We start from the raw sequence: 27,775 nt of genomic DNA, 5'->3' as shown, positions 1-27,775 counted from the left end.
ACAATGTATGACCTCTCGGGTCCAGGAAATAAGTAAGTGAGCGAATCTGATAAAACGTAGGCTTTATTATAGTAATAACATAATTATTACATTTCGTAATCTGTGGGAAGAAAACATTTCTAAATCGGATCGTGCAGGTGGATTGGTTGAATAAAACTCTTCATGCTGAGAGGAGTCTGCGCTCTGGCTGCAGCAGGAACATCCCGCACGTGTTATCTGCGCCGCTCAAACACTGTTGGCTTCACTTTGCGACTAAGTTGTGAAAGCGCCTTGCCTGTGGAAATGCTTGCAGGAGCGACCAGCTGTGTGGGAACGGGGAAGCGGCTCCGCTGACGAAGTGTCAAAGGTCTGATCTGATCCTACCTGGAGCGACTCCTCCGGTTTCACTGCAGGACACCACTGCGTCAGCAACAGCTGTCCTGCAGCCGCGCACTGGCTGCCAGAAGGGGAGAATTACGTCCCCAGTGGAAGGCGAGTGGGAGACTTGATTTTTTTTTCTCTCCAAGTTTCTGTTTGGATTCTGTGGAAATATTTGCTTTACCGTGCAAGGTAACCCACTACCACCCGTGTCTGTTGTCTTTTGTGAGCGTAAAGATGAGTCCGGCATGAAGCTCAGAATATAACAGTTTCCTGTCAGGCCGCAGGTTGAAAAGTTTACTTTGATTTGATGATTATTTGGTGCTTTTTTATATCTCCAATGGTCGTGAGTTATCTTTATGTTCCCCTTTCTGTGGATACAATTAAAACCTTCCTGGTTTTAAGGTTTTAGTTATGCTATTGGTGTAATGGTTTAACTTTTCCTCGTTCTCATTTGCACTGTGGTGAAACAGTTTTCTATGGAGTAAAGTTAGATAAATGTGGCTGTAAACTGTAAATAAAGAAGGTATCTTTTTCCTTGGTGCTGAAAATAACATGCAGCACTGCCGAGGAAATTAAACTCAAAGAAGTGTTTTAATATGAGTGCCTTTTGTTCTAATAATAAACACGGACCTGTAATTGAGATCAGGTCAAATTTGGAATTGGTAGATTTATGGCTTCTCAGCAGTGTTTTTAAATGTGTGTATGAGCAAGCATGTGGCTGTCAGTGTTGTGAAGGTGCACCCACATGCAGTGCTGATCTATTGTTTTATGTTACAGTATGTACAGTATGAGAGGGAAAACTGAGCATGAGCATCATAACCAGGTTTTCTTCACCTGCCAGGTGAATATTTCATTGGAGGCACATGGCTGTAATGGCCAGTGTGGACACTTTGCAACCTTCTCAATCCCCACTATGCCTCCTCCCACAGGGACAACGTTTTATTTTTAGCTCATGTCTTCATGGCAAATGGGCAAGATACTGTGATGCTGTGGATACTCACCAGTTCTCTGCTGTTAATCCATGTAGCCCGAATCAGAGGTGTGTGACTACAGAGACCGCCTGGCTCCATGCAGATCTTTAGACACAGTGGAAAACATGGAGACATGGTGTTCGTATTAAATCTTGTCAACTCGTGTGTAGCTCCTGCAGTGGAGTAGTGGATTTTTAAGTTCTTAGAGTGAGTTTTCTTTGCACATTGCATATATTAAGTATTTTTTGCATTCTTCAATGACAACCTTACCTGTGTTGTCACATATGTGACAGATATAAAATAATGTAATATAACGTGTAGAGATGTTTCTATGGTCTTCCCCTCCCTGAGTGTGTTTGTTTGTCTCGCATCACATGTTCTTGGACGCAGAAGGTGTCGGTTTTGAGTTTCTTCCACCAAGTGAGCCCATGTGACTGCTTGGCCAGGCCTCTGTATTTTCCAGAGTACTCAAAAAGTGAAATAAGGTTGAAGATTATGTAACAGAAATAATGTTTATTTTTTGTTGTTAACGCTTCATTTAAGCCATGTGGTTCAAACACGAGCAGCTCCCTCATGTATGTCTGTGTTTTTAAGGACTTGATTGGCGTTGCGAATATGATAATAGCTCCCCCTGGTCCCTCACAAGCTGGATGGAATATTCCGCATATCATTTTCACATGCAATCTACTCAGATTTCTATGCAGCGAGGCAAAGGCCAAATGGGTCACTTTGATGCAGCAGAAATCTGTTTAGAAAGATGCATTAGACTATATCAAATACCAACTTTATTTCTGGTATATTCCAAAACTTGATTTACTTTATTTATCTACTAGTTTATTTCCAAGACTATTCACCTGTTTTAGTGCTGCAACTAACAATTATTTTCATTATCTGTTAATCTGTCATTTATTTTCTAGATTATCTCTATAAAATGTCAGAAAATAGTGAAAAATGTCCAACCCAGTTTTTCAAAATCCAAGATGATGTCTTTAAATGTCTTGTTTTGTCAGTCCAAAACCCAAATATAATCAGTTTAATATGATATAAAACAAAGAAAAGCAGGAAATGTCCATGTTTGCTAAAAAGAGCATTTTTTGAGTTACTTCTGAATGAAAAATTATTGAAACAATTATCAATTCGATCATCGATTATTTTCCTGTCTATCGACTAATCAATTCACAGACTAATAGTTGCAGCTCTAAACTGTTTATTAGTAGACTAAAGGCTCACATTCTGATAGTAACATCATATTATTATGTTGACATTATCCACAAGACCAAGGTGTTTGTGGTGAAACATTGGCTTGGCCTTGGTCAGCCAGCCTGTGTCCTTTCAATAAGAGACTGGATTTATAGATCAGTAGGCCTGTATGTCTCTGGTAGCCATCTGACCATCCGAATGCAGGGAGATTATGCTAGGTCTTCACAACTCCTCGGTATGCAGCGACAGAGGCATACCGCAAATGACGACAGCTGTCCTCTTAGCAGAGACATAATGCATGCAGGGATATAATGCGGACTAAGTCTACTGTGCACACATCTGATAAAAACATCAAAATAAGACTCCAAGGATTGACCCTTACTTTCTGAACAGGCTGATCATTTTCAGTCGTGCAAAACTGCATCTGGTGGCAGCACATACAATGACACGGTAGGAAGTAGGAACAGGTGGAAAGGTCTGCTTTTAATGTGGCTCCCTATAGAGTTTGAAATACAAGGTTAACTGGTGGGTGACAGGGTGTTGAAGCAAGCTGGGACAGGGCGAAGCACAGTGTTGCGATCTGACCCCGTGAGAAAACGAGCTGGAACAGGAGCACGGCAAATGTCAAAGGACGTGTGGATAAAAAGCCCTTGTTTGTTCTGTAGATCTGTTGTTTACAACTTAACCACATTCCAGGAGTGGTAAGCGCTGTGTAGTGAGGGGACTGAGACGTTTGTCATGTTGCCACAGGACTTTAAATGCTTCAGGGCACCAGAGTTAAGCCGGCAAGTCATTAAAATTGATTAAAATATTATACCACTTGACCTCTATGTTAAAAACACAGCTAGTACAAGACAACATGGAAGGTGTCTCCTACTATGGAAGCAAAGTTTCTGCTCAAGTTAAACATATTTTTCACTCACATTACAGGCAATGCTGGAATCTAGCAAACTTCTCTACTGCACAGTCTCTCTTGCCGTATGAACTCGAGCTACCCTAGTGACAAAAGCTAGTTCGGCTAGTTTCCGGAGGTGAATATTGGCGTTGGCATTCCACAGTCGGCTAGTGTAACGGAGAGGTGTCTACATTACATCGTCTATATCCTCAACCGGAATGGCGAAGGTCACATGGCCTTCGCTGACATGCAAGGTGATATATATATTACTGTCGGGAAGGCTTCTGAAATCTAACATTCACTCCCTCTTCCTCGGTTTGCCACCTGTCCTCAGAGCCTCTGAACCAGCGTGGTCATGAAATGACTCGATTGTCTTTAGAGAGAGCCTTTAAATCAAGTAGATTTACTCAAGAACTGTGATTAAGTCAAATTTGGAGGTACTTGCACTACCATTTAATGTTCCTTTATACTTCTACTCCACTAGATTTCAGAGGGAAATATTGTACTTTTTATTACACTACATTTATTTGACAGACTGTTAGTTACAGATTGTTATGCACATTATTAAGATTAAACCAGAGGTTTAGGGCCCTTTGCCAAGTTTCAGATAATGTTAGCAGTTCTACCAAAGAGTCAACTCTCCTCTCAACTTCTCAGATGATTTCATTCAAATGATTGTTTGATGCTCAAAGTACGATAGCCAACAAGGGCAAACGGCCCAAAACACTTCCAATATCGATTTTGATATTGTAATGCAATGTAAAAGACCAAAGGCAAAAAGGAATAGGTACCATTTTATGTTGCCTCTTTACTCAATTCTTCTTCCCGCTTCAAAAACAAACCGATTCTCTCGTCTGGTCTCTCTCTCGGGTGGAAAATCAAGCTGTTCCACTAAGTGCTTCCGCTTGTATTGACTGGATATGCAGTTTTTCTGTTGCATTTGGGGTTTATGTGTTTTTTAACCTTCATCGTTACTGTATTTGCAGAGTTCTTTCTGTTAATGTATTTACATTGGCTTTATCTGCAGCATGTTTCTGTATTTGAATATTTTTGGTATATGTTTTTGAAATGACATTGTTTCTGAAGCTGCATGTTTCTCCTATGAAAATGTTTTTGGCCATTGTACCGCATTTGCCCGAGTCAGAACACCGTACCAAAGAGCTAAAATTATCCACTATTTCACATAAAACACTGACATTTAGCTTGCAGACATCACTGTATATTCTGGATGTGTTTTATGATGACTTAAAGCGTGATATACAGAATCTATTTTGACTGATACTGAATATCGCACTCTTGCCTGTACTCTTGGCTCTTTCATGTGAGGAAGCGCACACTGATTAATGCAGCTACAAAACTTAACGCGTCGCCAAAACATATTATTTACCTAACTGACGTGAGAGACAAGGCAACAACCTCTTCGGTTGGAGGACTTTTTTGAGATTGGCAGGCTTTCAATTGAAGGTTCTTAAAAAAAAGGACCTTTGATGGCTTCAGCAGTAACGTTGTGATGTAATGCAATCAGGAAATGTGCCCCATAAGCCACTCAGAAACACATCCATTCTCAGGATGTGTATTTTAAGGTTGGCTCACGGTCGAGGGCGGCGGGGTCCACGGCTCCCAGAATGGGGGTTCTGAAACAGGATGATGAGGGGGGGGGGGAAACTAGGGCTTGGTAGGGAGTAGTAGGTAAGTGTGGGGCTTCCCAGGGTGATATTAGTAATACATATAAAAGTTTTCTTTTTGGTTGGATAGAGGAAACACTGACCCATGTAGTGCTAAAGGAGAAAAGAGACCCTGTCAGTTGTGTGTGTGTGTGTGTGTGTGTGTGTGTGTGTGTGTGTGTGTGTGTGTGTGTGTGTGTGTGTGTGTGTGTGTGTGTGATTGAGGATGGTGGTTTGATGAGTGATGGAGTTGAGATGGAATGAAGTCTTGCGTTGTATGAAAGAGGGATTTAGAGGCTCAAGTGTCTTGTAGCGAGGTGGTGTGGGGGTTGTAAAGTAGCAGATAAGGGGTAAGGAGGCGGAAGCTTAGTGTGTTTGGGGCCCCCGTGTAAAATAGAAGTCAGTGGAGAGAGGAGTCAACTCGGTAAGATAAGTTGGCATGCTGTCCTGTTTATCAGAGGGATGTGAGGCGCAGAGCGAAGGCTCAGCCAGGAAGGAATGAGCAGAGTCATCGGGCCTCTGTAACACGACGCTCCGCCTTGATTGCCTGGAGCAGCTGGGCAGCCACCGTATCTGTGCGAGCGTGTGCGTCTCCTCACATTTGTGCGAATGCATAATTTTCTGTTGGAGTGAGGCGGTTTGAGGAGGCTACCTAATGTGTGTGATCAGTGGATATCACTGTGTCTGTCTCTTGTTGCCATGTTGATAGGTTCCTCTGATGTCTCTTCTCTTTGCACAGCGTTACCAGCTTGTTTTGGTCTGTTTTGGTCATTAATGCCATGTCTGGATTCTTTGTGTTGTCTCAGTATCTCAACATGTAGACATTAAACTGCAGTTGTTGCAAGTGGTAAAGGCGACAGCCAAAACTTGATGTCTTGATCTGAGTTTCTGAGTTTTTTCTTTGCTGGACAACTGTGTACCAAACAACTTTCCTTAAATCATTGTATTGTTAGCTTAAGGCCCACTTATAGTTATGTTGTGTTTTGTACTCTTAATATGTTCAATTGCATATCAAAGCTTATTTGCAATTCATTCAAGTAATGCAAGATTAATTAATGCATATTGATATTGTTTCAATAAACCTTCTGGTTGTAAAATTATACAATAGTAAACAACCATAAATTAAGCAGTGGTATCTTTTGTTTTGTATTGGAGATCCATTTAATAAGTAAAATAGCTAATTTAAAGGATAATTTCCTGCTTTATTATGTCCATGCTTGCAGGATCCTAACCTTAGCTGCTCCAGACGAAACTAGACTGGTTGCACATCAAAGGATGTAAGTGAATGCCACTTAGACCTGAAATGGAGTGTCTGCTAAGCTAATAAGTAATCTGATGTACACAAGTAATATCATGGGCTCTTTAGAACGGTGGGAAAGTCCGAGCTCTTGTCCCGAGAGCGACTAGTCATTTTATTACCATCTTGACAAGTTTAAGTGCTTGTGGTGTAGTGGGGTTGCAGGGAGATGTAGGGCAGAGGGTGAGGGGTTTGTACAAAGTTCAAAGACAGGTATGGAGACATAAACGTTTAGCACAGTATTTCCCAACCTTTTTGGCTTTTGACCCCTTAAAACAAAAGTGTATACATGTGATCCCTCATAAGAGGGTTAAAATGTTTTGAGCAGTTCCACCAAACCTTTCAGATTGTGTCATTTAAATAATTGCCACAGGAAGAGGCAGCAATATGAAAATATTTATCTTGGGACCTATTTGAGGTAGTCCCAACACCCAGGTTGGGAACAGTAGCTCTAGGCTATCACATCGGCAACATACTTGTGCTCAAGGGATATTAGTAAATCACAGTCATTTAAAAATAATTTATAGAGTAAAAATACCAAACATGGTTTGCCCTGGTGGCCTAGGGGTTAAGGTGACCTTTGCTGCATGTTATTCCTTATCTCTCTCTCTCCCCTCATTTCTAATCATCTACTGTCATCGGTCTTAATAAAAGAATATATTGCCCCAAAAAATACACCAACATTTCTCTTTTTTATATCACTGTAAATTGGTTTCTGAATGTTGGTCAAACCAAATAATCAAAAGAAAACTTTTTTTTTGAGTACTTTACCCCGTGTTTATATTTCTCTCTGTCTTTCATTCTGTGAACAGATTTTGTCACCGCAATAGCGTTGCAACAGTCCGTGCAGTCATTACCTTTATGAATGTGTAGTTGAGATCAAAAATGAAGGTTGAGTTACTGAAATGGGCATGGTACAAGCAAGGGGGCCATTGCTCCCATCCCACACACACTTTACGTCCCCATTTTACACTACTGGCCTGATTGGGCGTCACTAAACCTAAATGAAGGAGTTTGAAGATAGGTGTGGTGAGGGCTTCGGAAGTAGGGGGTAGGAAGTGGGGAAGGGGCCATTGGCCCCCTGCTTTACACCCCTGGCCCAATTTGTCATCGCAGCTGGTCTGATCCCATTATTTTTGGTTCTGGTGACTTGTATTGGGAATTTGTTATTTTTTTCATTGGTGTATTAATCAATAATGAAAGTAATGGTAATTGTTGGTCGAGCACGACACTACATTACATACACACCAGTGGAAGAGTCTTTATTTATATAATTATCTGTATATAGTATTCAAATCAAATCAAATGTTAATGGTTGAAGTTACAATGGCTAAGGTTACGGCTTGCATTGTCTCGTCTTACGCTACAGCCGAATCCATCTCAAAATGTATTCTCTGTGTTCACTTCTCGTTCTTCCTCCAGCTCCTTTTAGGGAAACCCCGGTGTGGCGGTATCCCTTCGCAATGCGAAGATGGCGCCCCTGCTCCCTCCCCGAGTCACCTATGCGCTCCACCCCTTCACCCGGGAATTGCTGGCGGAGATCGAGAAGCTCAAGGAGGAAAGAAAAAAGGCTACAGAAGTAGAAGTACAGGCGGAGGATCAGCCAACGGCCCCAAACGCTAATATGGAGGCGGGCAAGAGTCTGCCCATGATCTACGGAAACCCTCCTCCAGAGATGCTCAACACACCTCTGGAGGACCTGGACCCCTTCTACAAAGCACAAAACTCGGTCAGTCTGAACACATCTGGGACTCACGTGGCAATGAAACACACACAGTGTTTAATGAGCTTGACTCCGTCCCTACATAACCTTGAAATACGACAGGATGTATTACTTAACATAAATTTCAGCTGCATACAGTATCCCTTACGCAATGTACACCATTTCATCTGCGGTATGCAAATGTTACAGTTAAAGATTTCTAGTAGTATCATTTCAAGATTGTCATCACTAAGTATTTAGTGAAATGTAGGAAGTATTTTTAGACTCGGCATTTATACAGATATAATCTCTGTGTTTTTCAGACATTCATTGTGATCAGCAATGGAAACACAATCTTCAGGTTCAACGCTGAGCCGGCTTGCTACCTTCTGAGCCCCTGTAGTTTGGTTAGAAGAGGATCCATCAAAATTCTCATACATTCATATCCTTTGAACTATTGATGCTTGAGCTTTTTAAATATTTGTGTGTTTACGTTTGAACTGGACATACAGTGATGTTGAGCCATGAATTAAGGGGATATACAGTATATATATATATATATACTGTGTGTATATATATATATATATATATATATATATATATATATATATATATATATATATATTGTATACACAAAATGTTTGTATCCTTAATCCTGATATAAATTATTTAGCATGTTCATCATGCTCACGATTCTATCAAATTGTGTATTCATGACGATGAGCAACCCACCAGCATGGAGTAAAACTGTTGAGTAAGTACTACATTATTGTAGTTTCAGTCATTCCAGTGTTAAATCTAATACAATTCATACTAACTTGTGTTCCTTCCAAGGTATGTTTTTACTGGCATCTATACATTTGAAGCAACAGTCAAAGTGTTGTCAAGAGGTTTCTGTGTTGGATCTTTTACATTCCTTCGAGATCCATGGAATTGGCTGGATTTCATGGTGATCAGCATGGCGTAAGTGCACTACTTGAAGTCTTCATAATATACGTATTTGATATCAGTCTTATTGTTATACATTCTCCACATCGTTACATTAAATCAAAGATTTGAGTGCATACTTTGCTGCTAAACAGAAGTGAAAGTTCAAAAACTAAACATTTTTGAGACAAATTCTCAACTCCTATGAAAGCCGAAAAATGTAAATGACCTGGCTTTGATGAATGTTTTATGTCTTTCTGCAGATATGTCACTGAGTTTGTTGACCTTGGCAACGTGTCAGCCCTCAGGACATTTCGAGTACTCCGAGCCCTCAAAACAATTACTGTGATTCCTGGTATTTTTGATATTCTATTTATCTTATGTTTTTTGTGTGTGACAACATTATGTTTTGTGACGAGATTAATAACGGATTAGTAGCCTAACTGTATGCAATAGTAAATGAATAATTTATTATATTGATTATCCTTTGTTGTTGCAGAGCTATTTGTCAGAGAAATGCCACCAACATATCAATTGTATTTTGTCAGGTTTGAAAACCATTGTGGCTGCTTTGATCCAGTCAGTGAAGAAAATGGTGGACGTCATGATTCTGACCGTCTTTGCCCTCGCTGTTTTTGCCCTCATTGGTCTTCAACTCTTTATGGGAAATCTGCGTCAGAAATGTGTGCGATGGCCCATCGAAACAAATGAAACTGCATTTGAATTTTTTAACAACACCGCCACATTTAACGACACCTTATCCTTCAACAACACCATGGGCTTCAACAATACAACATATTCCAACAGTTCCTTCAATTTCATTGAATATATGGAAAACTCAGGTATGTTTAAGACATATTACATCTCTTATTTTAAGCAGACTTTGTCCTCATTGTTTCTTCTTCTTCTTCTTCTTCTTCTTCTTCTTCTTCTTCTTCTTCTTCTTCTTCTTCTTCTTCTTCTTCTTCTTCTTCTTCTTCTTCTTCTTCTACATGTTTGCTTTTAGATAATCACTATTATTTGGAAGGCAGCCTTGATGCTCTACTTTGTGGAAACAGCTCTGATGCTGGGTATGTATTATCCACACTGACACCATGATAATGTTGTAGTCATGAGGGGAAGGAAAGATGTGAAGGAGAACTCAAGAGGACTTAGACAAAGACGACCGCGGTGCTAAGAGAATCCGACCGCACTTACGGACCTTCCAAGGCAAAGAAGTCTAATAGGCCGCAGCCCTTGCAGCACACTGACTCTTCTTTTTTGTTGATAGAAAGTGCCCAGAAGGATACACTTGCATGAAAGCTGGGAATAACCCCAACTATGGCTACACCAGTTTTGATTCTTTTGGCTGGGCCTTCCTGGCCCTCTTCAGACTCATGACCCAGGACTACTGGGAGAACCTTTTCCAGCTGGTTGGCACTTCTTTAATTTCTTGCACATTTATGATGTCTAACTTATGATTTATTCATGACCCTAACTTTTTAAAAGTTGTGAAAAAAGTTGTGAAAAGAAATTTGTCCTTAGTTCTCGTAGCTTCTTTTTTGCTCCAAACACAGATCCTGCGGGCGGCTGGTAAGACATACATGCTGTTCTTTGTGGTGATTATCTTTCTGGGCTCCTTCTACCTCATCAACCTCATCTTGGCGGTGGTAGCTATGGCTTATGACGAACAGAATCAGGCAACTCAGCGAGAGGCCATAGAGAAAGAGGAAGAATTCCAGCGGCTACTAGCGCAACTCAAGAATCAGGAAGCGGTAACTTTAACAAGCAATAAGAAGACAGTTAACCATATATATAATTTAACATAATGTCGAAATTGTAGTTTTTAAGCTTGACTTTGAATTCTGCCATATGACAACATATAGCCAAAATTAAGGGAATTTTGTTTTGTTCCGTAATTCAGAATTGTGATAATACCATAATTTCATGATATAAGTGTGATAAAATGTATAAAACTGTTCAAATTAAAGCAACACTGTATTATTATACTTTTCTAGGAGGCTCTAGATCTCGGGAGCCGAGTCACACTAACTAGTAAGAAGTCGCTCAGTCATCACACCATATCTGAGTTGGCAGATGATGAACGAAGCCTTGAACGTGATGAAATTATCAAAGATTGTAACGGGAGAATCATTCCCCGTCTGTTAATTAGAGCGCCCACCATGGTCAAGGTAAATCGGTCCCTTCGTGATAGGCAATCTCAAAAATGTTTGTTTTTAAAAAGCCTCTTGTTTTGCTTTGTGACTGACAGAATTATCGACATTTTACAGTCTCCTTCAGATTACGAACTCGAAGAGAAGTCATTAGGCTCTGTGCACAGCATGCTTCATCTGGACGAACCACGCCTGACACAGAGGTCTGCTAGTGCTCTGTCTGTGCTCACTGCAGCTGCTATGGAAGGTACAGTGCCAATGGAGATAGAAAGTTAAATCATACTGATTTTCAGGTTCATACTTTGTGTTTCTACTAGAACATGTTCACATGCTTTAATATTAAAAAAACACATTACTTTATTTGTACTGTCCATCTGAATATACTTGTTCACCCTTTGTCTGAAACGCTTCGTTTTAACACCTGTCTCTTTAAGCCACCCTCCCAAAAAACCCAGCTCACAAATTGACTTGTGAAAAGAATTGCAAGCAGTTCTCAAGCCATTGATGGAGATGAGGGGCGGTGTATTCTAATGAGTCTGCATGTGACATAGGAAGCTTGTTGAATCCTATGTTTTCTGACCTTTGGCAGTCCGCAAACAACTGACTGGGTTGTCTTAGGCACTCCAGATACCCAAATGTTTTCCTGATGTGTCCCCTTTAACACTGATAATGCACCAACAATTGTCAAAATCCCTAGATGTAGGATTTATTTTTTTAGCTTTGATTAAACACAAATAAGTAGATGACACAGCACGGCAGTGGCAGGGTGTAAGCATCTATAAGTGTCAAGTTCCTCCAGGGAATGAAGAAATACACAAGGCTTAGTTGCAGGTTCTTAGAGATGATGCTCTAATGTGAGCTCCAATTGCTTAGATTATCAAGCAGTTGTTAACATTGTACACTCATTTTATCCAAGGCCAATACAGTAGCATTGTCTTGAGCTCGCCATAATCACATTGTGTGCTGGAGAAATCCCTGTCAACATTCAGTGTCGTGCCCTCATCGTGTTAAGCTCTGGCTATTTCAGCCCAACTATAACTTGGCACAGACATGCATTTCAATGCCCCTCATCATTGCCCTCTGTTAGCTGTATTGTACATATAATTTAAAGGTTTGATAAAATGAAGTTAAAGTACCTAATTGTTTTTCTTTGTCTAGAGTTGGAGGAGGGTCAGAGGCCGTGTCCACCCGGCTGGTACAAGTTTGCGGACAGGTTCCTGAAGTGGGACTGCTTCCCGCAATGGGTGTTCTTTAAAAAGTGGGTGCTCTTTGTGGTGATGGACCCTTTTGTTGACTTGGGCATCACCATCTGTATTGTGCTCAACACCCTCTTCATGGCCATGGAGCACTACCCCATGACCCCAGAGTTTGAACACATGCTCTCAGTTGGGAATCTGGTGAATATCTGCCCCGTTACATTTAAATTTCATCACAGGAACTATTTGCACATCTCAGGCTTGATTTGAACTGAAACGTATGCCCCTGTAGGTTTTCACTGGGATCTTCACAGCGGAGATGTTCTTGAAGCTGATTGCCATGGATCCCTACTATTACTTTCAAGTTGGCTGGAATATTTTCGACAGCATCATCGTCACTCTCAGTCTGGTGGAGTTGGGTCTCGCCGATGTCCAAGGGCTGTCTGTCCTCAGGTCCTTCCGTCTGGTGAGAACGACTACATTATAATGCACACTAATATTTCACTATTATTCTGAATATGGCAATATTCAGCCATATAAACAGCTTAGTAGGAATATTGTCTTTTTCGGAATAAGGGCAAATAATTGAATATTTTGTACATTCAATTGTATCCATTGACCACAATGAGATTACTTCCTACAATATCATTCACTGTCTTTGCTTGTGTCTGTCCTGTGTTGGAGATAGCTTCGTGTCTTCAAACTAGCAAAGTCCTGGCCCACGCTCAACATGCTGATCAAGATTATCGGTAACTCAGTTGGAGCTTTAGGAAACCTGACTTTGGTGCTGGCCATCATTGTCTTCATCTTTGCTGTGGTGGGTATGCAGCTCTTTGGCAAGAACTACAATGAATGCGTGTGCAAGATCTCCACAGAGTGCACGCTGCCGCGCTGGCACATGAACGACTTCTTCCACTCGTTCCTCATCGTGTTCCGCATCCTGTGTGGAGAGTGGATCGAGACCATGTGGGACTGCATGGAGGTGGCCGGAACTGGAATGTGTTTAATTGTCTTCATGATGGTCATGGTCATTGGAAATCTAGTGGTGAGTGCATCACTGTTGATCCCTATCTTAAGAGTGGCGCCATATAATTAAAATAAAATAGCTGGTGGGGCATGTCGTTTCAGGTTTCAGGTACCACAGAGACAATGAAGTACAATCCAGAAATTCCAGTTTGAGTGTTTTTTTTTTTCTTCTATTCTTTCTCCAACTCTCTCTTTCTTACACAAAGTGGTCACTGGTCTTCCTGGGGTCCACAATCTTTTTTAATCAAACAACAATTTAAAATCACACACCCCACTTCTCTAAATAGACATGATTCTTATCTTGTGGCTGTGTTGTCAGTGTCTTTTATAGTCTGAGTTTATATCAACATGCAGTAAATCTTAAGTAGATGATTATTCCTGAGCTCACAGATGCTGCCACTCAACTTGCAACTGTCACTACCGTGAAGCTGTAAAGCTGACAAACTATTTTGTAAAATCTTTCTAAATCTAACAGTTATCTTATTATAATACCAGGAGATTCTGTTGCCTGCATATCTCAGCAGTCTATTGTTAACCCCTCAGCTGGGGGATGCCAAGGACAGACAGACACAGCTGGGGGAGGAACTTATATCCACTAGGGGACACTGTAGTATCTTAGGTATTATATATTATAAGTTGTACATAAACACAAAAGAGAGAATACATCATATATTTGCATGTTTTTGAAGTTCAAAAGTGGCTTGAGATGCACTGTAAACATAGATGTGTTTAGATTCTAATATAAAACATATCACACTGTGTTTTACTTGATATGATAACTGTTCACTAACCTTTTCACACAGTGTCTGTCTGGGTGAATTTGCACAGCAGAGTTTTTCATGCTCAGCGAAAAATCCTGAATGTCTGGAGCACGGAAATACTGTCCTTGACATTTTAACTTGGCCTCACTGAAGAAGGACGTTGGACAGATAATACAGATGATTACTCTCAGGCATCATTTCAACATTGTATTTAATGACTAGAGCCAAAACCATTTCCTGTTAGGTTATTCATAGAAATGGAAAGGAAATGGCCCATCATCACACTGACAAAAGTATTGCAATGGCCCCACTGTGCCAAAATGATCAAAGCTTTCTTGTGATGCACACTATCTGCACTGATATAAAGACATATAGTACTTCGTCGCGTCGGGGGGGGGGGGGGGTTCTATTTAAATCGAATGACTTGAGCCACCAAACAGAGGTTTTGACCTTGAGTATGTGCTAAGATCCGGCTCAAGGAAGCTTGCTGCCACTGAAGGGAACAAACACTGACAGCTGAGCAAGCAGGGCTCATGTGGCAGAGGGTCTGGGTGTTAAGGAAAAGTAATTTGATAGCAGATTGAAGTGTAATTGATGAAGAGGTAATCATAGTCAAAAAGTCAAACTATTCCTTAAATTCTTAAGTCAGCAGTTAGAGCTGCTCTAAAGGAAACTGGGAAATCTTAGAGCATTATTTTGTGCATCACTAACACTGAAAAGCTCTGCTACAATTGCCTATTATTTTCTATCAAAAATGATCATGTCTGTATCCACTCCTCCTCTGTCAGGCGTGTGTATTGTGCAGCTCATCCTTTCCCGTCAGCCCTCTTCACTGATTCACAGCTCCCTCACTGGAATGAGGGAGATATAGCCTGCCGTGTAACCCTGATCTCCTGCTAAACCTGGGAAATAGGAACCGAGAAATTTACTAACAGGTTTAGTCACTAAAGATAGCTTCGCCTGCAACAGGAGGCAGACGACATGATATTCCTTGATGTTCCATCACAGGACCAATTTGATATGTGTATTTAAGATAGTCCGGACTTGTGTTTAGTTCAGCAATGTCGGCATTAGAGCTGCAAGGATTAGTCGGCTAATCAATTAGTGGATCCACAGAAAAAATTATTGGCAGCAATTTTGACAATAGGTTAATCGTTAAAGTACTTTTTTATGCAGAAGTGTCAGATAATGCTGTTTTCAGCAACAAATATTTAACTTGTAAACTCAGAGGGGATTCACTCACTCTTAATGCTGATAAGGAAAAAGTTATTATGAGGATTACAATTTCATCCATTAACCACAGATACGAACACATCTGGATAGTTCACATCGGCCTACTGTAGCTACATACTAAATACAGACTGTGTGCATCTCTTGCAGTAATTTGTTTTTGTTTTTCACTTCAAGGTACAAAAGAAAATTGTTCATATTATGTTATTTACTATGCTTTAAGTATCAGATTTACTTTTCAGTGTATATTTATCATTCCCTTCACGTTTCCTTCGTCAGGTGCTGAACCTCTTCCTAGCCTTGCTGCTCAGCTCGTTCAGCGGAGACAACCTCTCCACGGAGGACGACGGAGAGATGAACAATCTCCAGATTGCCATTGGCAGGATCACACGAGGCGTCGACTGGTTCAAAGCGTTCATTGTTCGATCCGTGCAAGCAGATTCTCAACAGAAAGTCCAAGGAGCCTGAGGAGAGTCCGACGGACGACGAGGACCCTAAAACGGAGGGAATTGAAATGAACCACTTGTACTCCAGTCAGAATTTCAAAACAGCTGATGGTATACCTAATTGTGTGGTTGCTGTTACTGGATTTATTGTGGATGGAGAGCTCAGTCTCAATGTGCCAATCGCTCATGGAGAGTCAGACTTTGAAAACCTGGATGAGGATAAGGCTGAGGATGATGCTGACTCAGATGACTCAGTGATTTCAGATGAGAAACATAACCCACATTACTTGGTAAGTACAGTGAATCAACAATATCAATCTATTTATCCATCTACGTGCACTAATAATACATCCCCTACCAACAGCATCTACAAGGATGATTTATTGTCATTGTACAACACAGGGTTGTCAACGAGATGCAGTTATAGGCCGAGCATCTATATTTCAAAGATATTTCACTTTATCTTCAGCGTAAATGTCAAAATGACAGGTTGAACAGTATAAATAAAGTTCTCTGCACACAGGCTGACCTCTCTGGCAGGCTTTTTGTTTTGACAATCATCTGGATGAGCCTATTCGACACTAAGAACTTCCTCACTTTTCATGACGGCATGCTATACAAATTGCACTTACAAAATAAAACGTGGCATGCAACTAATGACCCACTTTCATGGCCCTCATTATGAGCCATGTGAGAGACCCTTACGGAGCCACATTGAAAGTAAGCATAAGTTTTTATCTCTGGTTTGACTATTGCCTATCAAAGCACTACAGGTGTGCAGGGCCTTTTGGCATTGATATTTCTCTCACCATACAAATAGAATAAGAGAAGAACAGACATTGAGCTGTTTTCCGTGGTCATTTGACTAGTACAAAAGAAAATGGCGTTTGTTTTTAGTTGTTGTTATGACAACACATGTTAGTACGCAGCTCCCGAGACGGGTTTCTAGCTTGTCCATATCCGGAGCTGTTGGGAGTTAAGCAGAGGGATTGTTAGACCCAGCTCATGTGTTTGGTTAATTTTCTGTCACCAGTGTTTCATTAAAACATGGGATTAGCAAGCTAGCTAACTAGCCAGCTGTCCACTAGTTGGCTAGCTGGTTTGCTGATTCCATGCTTTAATGATACCGTTAGTTGACCTGTGACATTAAAAAGAGTCATGACACTCTTTATTTGTATAGTACTTTTCATACAAACATATACGTTGTGAATTGAATTAAAAGTAAATATGTTTAGAGTTGTCGATCATCTGGCAATAGCAATGTTCCTCCCTACACTGTGTCTCAGACACAAGAATGGTGAACTGAAATGCACGACTCCGAGACGGATGTAAAGTAACAAAATAAAATGCTTTACTGCAAACAAAGTACAAAGTGATAGCGCTCACAAGGAGGAATACAAACAAACAAAATTGTTTGTAGATAAAGCAAATATTTTTTATTGTTTTTGCACATGCACATCCCCCCCTCGTACAGAACTCCGACAGCACCCCCCCCCCCTTGTTGAATACCGCCGCAGTAGGTTGTCCCCGCTCCATGCTATACCAGTTTGGGGGTACTTGGCCTGAAAAACGTTGAAGACCCCTGCATTAGACAATACTCACAACACATGAACAAGTACGAACTGGCACAAGACAAGGGGGGGGGGAACAGGACCATTTAAACATGAGGTGAGAAGGCACAGATGGAAACAATCAGGGGTGGGCAGACAATCACACCAAGGAAGGAAGTAAAACAAGACATGACACAAGGGGAAAGGAACATTTCAAAACAAAACAACAAGTGTACGACGAGACAAGACATGAGTGAAGCTAACTACACAAAAGGCACATGACAACCACAGACTAACATGAAATTAAACAAAAGCCTGATCTAAACCCTAAACATGAACATGAATACATTTAACATAGCTGACGAGACACAACAATGAAGCTTTAAGTTTCATTTACTGTGGCTCTCAATGATTCATAACATTACTACTCCACTGCTCGTTTTAATTGTTACAGCAAAACCTCAACTTAGTGCAAGTCAGTTTATATGGAAGTTGGCCCGTTGCAATTGTTGCAATGGCAACGTTACACATAAAAAATGGCTACTGCTCTGACCATTCTGCTACGTTGATTTGAATGGGAATGTGCGTTCTTTTCCTATTCTATTTCTATTCCCCTCACAATGGTCACATATGTTTCTGCTCAACAAAATGTACCTACACTCAGCCCTAGAAAAGGACATGTTGTCATGTTTCTGATGCGGGTAATAAATAAACATTGATATTATACTGAATTTGTAGTCTAGTAGTGTGATGACATACTAAATATAGAATCTCAGGCAGGCAAACTCAGTATCCTCTACTTAAAACTTACTCTTATCTTTTTCTTAACTAATGTTATTTGTTGTAAATATAATTAATTGGATCAAGTTTTATGTTATGTTTTGGATTTGTGTACTTTTATTGATACGTTTTACTGTAAAGCACGTTGTAACTTTCTTTTGAAATATGATATATAAACAAAGTCATTATTGTGATAAAACACACAGACTTTTTCAGTCAAAGATGAACAAAGGTAAACTCTGACCAGCGGAAAAGTGGTGGCTGGAATAAATGATAATAGCTTTTAAGATTACATTAACGTTTGGTGATGCCACCCAAGTCTGAGTAATAATATAAATGGTAAAGATGTAAGGTTTCAGCGTCCAGAGAAGAGGTCTGTTCAGGTGACATAAGCGAGAACACATGTGCAGGCGTTGTGCAGAGCCTGGAGCCTGGAGCTAGATATAAACTAATAACACAAAGCTAATCAAATGTTACAATTGTTATTTTTGGGTAAAAGAAACTTGTCTGCAAGATACAAGTTCATTCTCTGTTCCTGTGCTATTTCAGGAAAACTTAGGAGATGAAAGTAATTTGCTGGGAAATGTCAAAGTGAGTATTTCCAAAAAATCTCACATGGTGAAAAAAACATCTTTGTATGGGGATCTGCACAAAATAAATGTGTGTGTGGGGATCAATAATGTATATTTTGCATGGTGGCTTTGTAACTGAGCTTTAATTGTAATTCTTGACTAGCTGATGGGTGCTTTCAATGATGGGGATTCTTCAGTGTGTAGCACAGTGGACTATCAACCGCCTGAGCCTGAGCCAGCAGAAGAGGAAGAGGAAGAGCCGGAACCCGTGGAGCCGGAGGCCTGCTTCACTGACAGTATGAACAACCATTGTAAAACAGGACAATTTAAACATGAACTGTACATTTATCTAGAATGAACCTTTTGGTTTTGCTCTCTCCTCAGACTGTGTGGAGCGCTGGCCGTGTCTGACTGTGGACATCACAAAAGGTAGAGGCAAGAAATGGTGGAACCTCCGTAGGACTTGCTTCACTATTGTGGAGCATGACTGGTTTGAAACCTTCATAATCTTTATGATCCTCCTCAGCAGCGGAGCTCTGGTGAGTGCTGTCATCAGTGCAACACATTTAGAAATTTTGACTGTTTTATGATAATGTTTAGATACTGTATTACTGTTAGAACGTGTATCTAGATATCTCATATCTTCCTTTGGCAGGCCTTTGAAGACATATACATAGAAAGACGCCGAACCATCAAAATTATTCTGGAGTTCGCTGACAAAATATTCACCTACGTCTTTATCATTGAGATGATCCTTAAATGGGTCGCATACGGCTTCAAGACCTACTTCACCAACGCCTGGTGTTGGTTAGACTTTTTCATTGTAGATGTAAGTTATGGCATCTTATTTTAGATCTCATCCTTTTGTGTAACTTTAAACAGAGCATAAGTACAAACATATTTTATGACAGATAGAGTCTGTGGTAACACTTGAATAGGAAATGTTTTGATTCTGCCACAGATTTCCCTGATTAGTTTAGCCGCCAACTTGATGGGATACTCTGACCTTGGACCAATCAAATCCCTCAGGACTCTCAGGGCGCTGAGGCCTCTTCGAGCGCTGTCAAGATTTGAAGGGATGAGGGTCAGTTTTTGGCTGTGCGACCATGTTTGTGCAATGTGCATGGCTAACCAGTGGTGGAAAGTAACTAAGTAAATGTACTCAAGTACTGTACTAAAGTACAATTTGTACTTTACTTGAGTATTTACATGTTATGTTTACTTTATACTCTTCTCCACTACATTTCAGAGGGAAATGTTGTACTTTTTACTCCACAACATTTATTTGACAGCTGGAGTTGCTTTTCAGATCCATGTTTTACATAAAACACATGAGTTTATACATTATTACAACATTAAAGACTAAAGCAGTGTTTTCCAATCTTTTTGACTTACATAAAAACATAACAGTCTAGTGGAGGCCCCTAGTAATGTTTCTGATGTCTATAGTTTTTAACAGTTCCATCAAATAGACATTTCCCCTCTTAACAAATGGTTTGATTCCTAAAACTGTTTAAATAAATCAATACTTCACTAACAAAAGAAAACTAGACAAACGTCCAAAAACTGAAAACAATTTTGTGTAGCAGACGTTCGTTTTTACTTCTTACTCACTACCCCTCAGATTCTTTTAGTGACCCTTTGGATACAAAGTAGTTCAAACTAGCTCCACCTCAAGCAGCTACAACATTACAATTCTGCTTGATTAACAATCGATTTTGTAATATATAAGAATTTGCCAGTCGAGGGCTTCTTTACTGCAAAACGAGTACTTTTGATAATTTACGTACATTTGCTGCTGATACTTTTGTACTTTTACTTAAGTGGGACTTAAAATGCATGACTTTTACTTGTAATATAGTAGTTTTGCTTTGCTCCACTAGTACTTTTATTTAAGTAAAGAATCTGAACACTTATTCCAACATAGATGATGCAAAAGCTGTGATGTTAATTGCATTATGATACCAATATGACTGGCTTTCCTCTACAATGTGTTGAATGCATGCTTACACCATGGCTGCTGTATCATAGCTGACTAAGGTAAGGGTACGGGTAGAACTTGATCTTGTTGCTCACTCTTAAAAACTAAATTAATATTTATATACGTTTTATTATAATCCCTTTTTATTTTAACAAAGTCCTCTCTTTCGGGCAGGTGGTTGTGAACGCTCTCGTTGGAGCGATTCCCTCCATCTTCAACGTGCTGCTGGTGTGTCTGATCTTCTGGCTCATCTTCAGCATCATGGGAGTTAACCTGTTTGCTGGGAAGTTCTACCGCTGCATCAACACCACCACAGAGGAGCTGTTCCCCATGTCGGAAGTCAACAACAAGAGCGACTGCATGGCCATCAAAGAGGCCACGCAGGAGGCCCGCTGGGTCAATGTCAAGGTCAACTATGACAATGTAGGACAAGGCTACCTGTCACTGCTTCAAGTGGTGAGGGGTGTTGTTTCTATTGTTATACACTTAGAAGTAAAATTGTTGTAAAAGCTTTTATGTCCGATGATATTGAAACACTGCTCTGTATTTTCAGTCAACTTTTAAAGGATGGATGGACATCATGTATGCTGCGGTTGACTCAAGAGAGGTAGTTATTATTTACAGTAGTACATTTAGCAATCAATATGTTGGCAGCCCTGTTTTATAGTCATATGTATCAGTTCTGAATACAAGGTTAACACTTTCTAATTAAATTAAAATAAGCCTGTGTATAGTAGGGCTGCATGATGTAAGGAAAACATGCGATAATGTTGAATATTGCAAAACGATTTAACTTGCGATAGAAAACAAACAAAAAAGAAACAGATATTAGAGTGTACTTTAGATTTTAAAGTGCAGTTTTCTACTGATAGTCTCTTTCAACCAACTCAGAAAAAACAATATCGCGCCAGTTGACGTTGCGATATATAGTGTACAGAAGCCCCTTCATTTTAGTCTATTATTCATATGTTATTTTTGCTAATTAGAAAATTACATAGTAGTATTTAGAAAAACAGTCATGACAATTTATGAGAAAGGAGGAATTACATATAAGAAATCCCAAATTACTTTTGAATGACTTTTTTTGATTTTGTATACTAAGTAGCTTTTTTTATTGGGTATATGAGTAGATATAAAATAAATAACATTAAGAAATACAAGTCAGGAGTTTAAATATGTTCCTTTCCCCCTATATAATTAAATATAAATGTAATATATATGTGACAGATGGTGATGAGTCCAGTCTTTGGATCAACATGTGTCCTTCCTGACTGGTATCATATTCCAGTACAACCTTTAATCCTGTGTCTTCCCCACTATGTCTCACAACCATCTATTTAATCATTTATTAACGGGAAACGGCTGTTTTCTCAAATTATTTTCTGTGATTTAAATGTTTTCTTCCTTCTTTAGGTAGAGGAGCAGCCTTCTTATGAGATCAACCTCTACATGTACATTTACTTTGTCATCTTCATCATCTTCGGCTCTTTCTTCACACTCAACCTCTTCATTGGTGTCATTATTGACAATTTCAACCAACAAAAGAAAAAGATAAGTATTCCACTTTATAAGAAGTAGTCTATACCAATACAACAGCGATTAATGTTTTGGATTATTAAGTTACATCTATACTTGTTTTTATCTCCATTAAATTCTTGTAATGATGTTTGTATTATGTTGTGTCTGCACGGAGATAAAGACCTCTTTATGACTGAGGAACAAAAAAAGTACTACGAGGCCATGAAGAAACTTGGTTCCAAGAAGCCGCAGAAGCCGATTCCACGTCCAACAGTATGTCATTCATTTACAACTGATAGTTTTATTCACAATATGTGTTATATTGTTTGGGAAAGACTATTGTTTGAATATTTCTTTTAAATGTTGAGCGTGATTATGACACCTTCCTTGGGCTGGTCACAATACAAGACCGATCTAAAATGTGCCCTTTTAAACAACACAATGCCACAGATGTTGTAAGTTTTGAGGGAGCGTGCCATGAGCATGCTGACTGCAGGAATGTCCACCAGGGCTGTTGCCCATGATTTTGAATGTTCATTTCACTACGATAAGTCGTTTCTGAGAATTTTGCTGTACATCCAACCGGCCTCACATTCACAGACCACACCAGTGCATGTGCGTACTCATCGTCCTCAGCAGGATCTTGACTTGACTGTAGTTTGTCATTGTAACCGACTTAAGTGGGGAAAAGCTTATCTTCGATGGGGCCTGGTACTTTGAAGTAGTGTTCTCTTCACAGATGTATGCTGTGTGATGAAAAAAACCTGCATATCTCTTGCCCTTGTCACGTGCAATCTAAAGTTCAGAGTGCCTAATAAATGCACATTTTAGAGTAGCCTTTTATTGTGATGAGCCCAAGGCACACCTGTGTAATTATCACGCAGTCTAATCAGCCACACCTGTCAAGCGGATGGATTATCTTGGCAAAGGATAAGTGCTCCGAATACAGATTTTGACAAATTTGTGCACAAAAGAAATAAGAGAAATAAGCCTTTTGTGCGCATAAAAAAAGTCTTAGCTCTTTAATTTACATGGGAGAACAATCGGAGCGAAAACAAAAGTGTTAAATTTATAATTTTGTTCAGTGTACAAACGAGGCAACCCGCAGTAATGACACATTAGCACAGCACGTGTGGTATGACAACTTGACCTGTGACCGCTGCGTTGACCCTTCACACTACACACTGCTGGTGTGAACCTATTGGATTTGTGTTTGTGTTCCTCGCCTTCCCTTTGACCTGCAGAACCTAATCCAGGGACTGGTGTTTGACTTCATCAGTCAGCAGTTCTTTGACATCTTCATCATGGTGCTCATCTGCCTCAACATGGTGACCATGATGGTGGAGACGGACAATCAAAGCGCAGAGAAGGAAGATTTCCTCTTTAAAGTAAATGTGGCTTTCATTATCGTCTTCACCGGAGAGTGTGTGTTGAAGCTCTTTGCCCTGCGACAATACTTCTTCACCAACGGATGGAACGTTTTTGACTTTGTTGTGGTCATCTTGTCCATAGCTGGTGGGTGAATAACATTACTTACAAACTGCAAATTATTACTGTGTTCAAACAGACAACAGGTGTTCATAAATTGTCTCCTTTTTATTTCAGGTACAATGCTCTCAGACATAATCGAGAAGTACTTTGTGTCACCAACTCTGTTCAGAGTGATCAGACTGGCCAGAATAGGCAGGATTCTGCGTCTTATTAAAGGAGCCAAGGGCATTCGGACGCTTCTTTTCGCTCTAATGATGTCACTTCCCGCCCTATTCAACATTGGCCTTCTGCTCTTCCTCATTATGTTCATCTTCTCCATATTTGGCATGTCAAACTTTGCTTATGTCAAAAAGGAGGCTGGAATCGATGATATATTTAATTTTGAGACGTTTGGTGGCAGCATTATCTGTTTGTTTGAGATCACGACGTCCGCCGGCTGGGATGCGCTTTTACTTCCAATGCTGAACAAAGAGTTCCCAGACTGTGATCCAGACTTCGAGAACCCAGGCACGGATGTAACGGGCAACTGTGGCAATCCGCTCATGAGCATGATATTCTTCTGCGGCTACATCATCGTCTCATTCTTAGTGGTGGTCAACATGTATATTGCTATCATCTTGGAGAACTTCAATGTGGCGCAGGAGGAGAGTGGCGACGCACTCTGTGAGGACGACTTTGAGATGTTCAATGAGACTTGGGAGAAGTTTGACGTAGACGGAACTCAGTTCATTGAGTATAGCCGGCTCTCAGATTTCTGTGATGCCTTGCAGCAGCCGCTGAAGGTTGCCAAGCCCAACCGGCTTCCCCTGATGGAAATGGATCTGCCTCTGGTCATCGGGGACAGGATCCACTGCCTGGATGTCTTGTTGGCCGTCACACAGATGGTCTTGGGAGACACGGTGGAAATGGCGGCAATGAGGTTAAGCATTGAGGCCAAGTTCCTCCTGAGCAACCCCACCTCCGACTCCTTTGCGCCGATTACCACGACAATGCGCCACAAAGAAGAGCAGATGGCTGCTGTAGTCGTTCAGAGGGCTTACCGCAAGCACCTGCTGAAACGTTGCATATGCCACGCCGCTTTTATGCATCGCTGTAAGAGGATGGGTAGAAAAGACGAAGGTGCAGATCCACTAGAGAAAGAGGGCATGCTCGCACGAAGGATGGGGGTGCTCTATGGGAGCAACGTGTACCTTGCAGAGGAGATGGAGCAGGCGGATTTAGAAAGTCTAGCAAACCAACAGCCTCCTAATCCTGAGACATTGTCACATGGCACAGAGGCCCAATGTGATTCTGAATCCTCCGTGCCAAATATCATGGTTGTACCTGTAGAAATTACTAATGAGGTTTTATTACATTCTGCCCCCAACCCACACATCTTTAACCTCCATGCAAATCTGAGAGAGACAATTGTATAACAAACAGCATAAGACAATTCATGTCCTCCCCCTGTGTTTCAGCAGCCAAGGAAGTAATGTTAGCAGTTATATTTCCACATTAGATGTTACACAGTGCTAATGAATGTTTGAACTGCATTTTATAATTATTATTATTAAACCTCATCCACAATCCCTGCTTTTTAGTGTGATATTCAAGTGTCTTTTTGGGTTAAATATGAAACTGGAGTACATGGATTTCTTTGACATTTGTTCTAAAGTCTTGAAATCTGGTAAGGACATACTATGGAAAGGTATCTACAGTACAACTCTGACATTTTTAGATGTACATGTAAAATCACACTTTTATCAATTTGTCAAGGTCAGGACTTTTCAAACATTTGTAAAAACACTACCATTGTGTTTATTTAATGTCTTCCATATGAAATTGTTTTTATACTGTATCCATATCTTTGATATTCAACTTACTATGAGTTCATAGATACCAAATACTTAAATGTACTCCTTGTAGTTTCTGAATACAGCCATTTCCTTATCATTCTTTATTTAGTCTTTGGAGACATGGGACTAGTGTTTATTCCTAAAATATAAAACTCACATTTCAGCCAAACTAGGTAGGTAAATAACCTAAAATATACAAATCACTTTGTGTAATGTTAAATGAAAATTAATTTCTGTAAAAACAGACCTTAAAATACCACAATATTCATAACCATGTGTTTGATGTAAGTTTAATTGTATTACTCTCTTTTCTGTGCCTGTGACGCTTTAATTGACATTTCCAAATTAAGGTCACAGTTAGATATGATTTCTCAGCTTTTAACTGTAGACTGCAGAGAACTGCATCACTTACTGTCAGCCGAAAAAATGTGCTAGTGTTTGTTATTGCAGGGTTAAACACAATAGTAGAATAGCAGAATCTGTAATACGCTAGCTTTCTAGTGAAAAACCTATCTTCAAAAGGGCAAGATACAGCACCATGTATGTCTGAAGAATCCTAAACATATTTCAGTAATTCTTCTATGAATTTTCATTTTAATGCACTCTATGGTTGATGGCTTCATTTAGGCCAGCAATAACTTTTTTTGTATGATTATTAGCAGAAAACCAAACGATGTGCCCCAGTTTCTAACCAAAGAGTAACTTGAACAACACATGGGAAAACCTGAATGATCATTTTATAGTATTTAGTGCTGTGTTTATGTTGTACACGGTGTGTACATTTAAAAGCAATACGATATCCAGTCTTTTTCTGCTTCCTCCGATATGACATAAATTCAGCACTATTATCCAACTCTAGAGCAATAATTGAATATTAAATTAGTATGCACACGACCATTTCATGGTTAAAATGGTACTATTGGGAGTCCCCTCATTTGTGTTCATTTTTGAAAAATTAAAACCCAGCAAAATTCCTGCTTACTTTACGTCACTTTTATGTGGAATCTCATCGATGTTCAGGCTCTACATGTTAATTATTTCAATTAGACACTCAATGATTTTCTATGGTGGAGTTAGTTTTGTACATATAACTGAACATTTAGGCTAATCATGATCATTTATCCCTTTCTAGCAGTGAAATCCTGATCTGTCATTCGTTATTAGTAAACAATAACATGGGCCGGCTAATGCAGTTAACATCTGAAGGCCCAGTTTATATTGCACTATTTATATCCCTTCCAGGTCAAGTTAGAGCAGTTGTAAGACCTTCCTGTTTTTAAGATGATTTCATCCCTTATATGCATGTCTTATTAATGTTTTGTCTATTTTTTCAGTCCCCTCAGAGAGATATCAAAACTCAAACCAAGCAGCCACTGGTTTTCCATTTCAGTATTTAGATTTATCTGTCTACTTAATAACAACCATTGTAGTAAAGATATACATGTTTTGTCTTTTGACCTGATCTTGACTTAACCTGATCTTCTGAAACACAGCATTGGTGTAGTTAAATACATGACTCTGAAGTTAAAGGATTACCCAACTTTCCAAGGTGTCGATAATCACACACATCTGCATATTTACAGAGAAAATCTTGATGATCTGTCCTTGAAGTCTGTCCCAAGTAGAAAGGTTGCTTCACTCGCCGTTGTGTAAGTCTTAACTGAATTTAAAACGTCTTACTCTGAATATATATACATGATCAACATAAGCACTTTTACAGTTTTCTAGTTTGTTTTTTTACAATAGACTTTAGCAGGTTGTCTCTTCTCTTGTTTCTGTGTTCAGCACTGTTTTAACATCAACCCTGGGGGATAAAAGAAAATCATGAATGTTTCCTCTATAAGGGGTCTCTTTGTCTTATCCTGCTGCGCAGCCTGGCAGTTCTTAATGATGTGGCCTGCAGCCGTCCTATATGAGATTGACATGCTGCTGCACTTAGCTATAGTCTCCTCTGATGGTACAGTGAAATTCACAAGATGGTGTCCTCCTTTTGTTTACATTTCTAACGGAGGCAGAGCTTTACTGGTACATCCACAGTCAGTGTTGCTTGTATATAAAAACATTTTCTTTCTTCTTTCTGTATTGTATATTTATATCATTTTGTTATTGTAAAAATTGTTACTATTATGTGAGAATAAAATACATCTTGTAGGGAAAAGTAAGCTGTGAGTTTATGTTGTCACTAGCTGCGTTATGTGAAACTACACCGGTGCACTGAGG

General features: G+C 39.9%; 1 protein-coding gene across 1 annotated transcript; it reads left to right on the top strand.

The window, feature by feature from the left end:
* The first annotated feature begins 287 nt into the window (after positions 1–287).
* On the top strand, positions 288–27,729 carry scn4aa (sodium channel, voltage-gated, type IV, alpha, a). The gene is given in 28 exon segments (XM_029455513.1): positions 288–549; positions 7,810–8,116; positions 8,413–8,531; positions 8,754–8,843; positions 8,924–9,052; positions 9,280–9,371; positions 9,565–9,858; positions 10,023–10,086; positions 10,287–10,428; positions 10,573–10,770; positions 11,014–11,187; positions 11,287–11,416; positions 12,328–12,566; positions 12,658–12,831; positions 13,054–13,410; positions 15,662–15,790; positions 15,792–16,118; positions 18,708–18,749; positions 18,894–19,026; positions 19,115–19,269; positions 19,386–19,559; positions 19,692–19,814; positions 20,886–21,167; positions 21,265–21,318; positions 22,125–22,262; positions 22,401–22,502; positions 23,474–23,744; positions 23,835–27,729. Coding segments are annotated over 27 exon segments (5,691 nt in total). The 5' UTR covers positions 288–549; positions 7,810–7,858; the 3' UTR covers positions 25,136–27,729.
* The last annotated feature ends 46 nt before the right edge of the window (positions 27,730–27,775 follow it).

This window comes from Cottoperca gobio, chromosome 19 (genome assembly GCF_900634415.1).
Source record: "Cottoperca gobio chromosome 19, fCotGob3.1, whole genome shotgun sequence".
Classification (NCBI taxonomy): domain Eukaryota; kingdom Metazoa; phylum Chordata; class Actinopteri; order Perciformes; family Bovichtidae; genus Cottoperca; species Cottoperca gobio.
The sequence above is the reverse complement of the archived record's forward strand: the minus strand, read 5'-3'. Positions and strand labels throughout refer to the sequence as shown.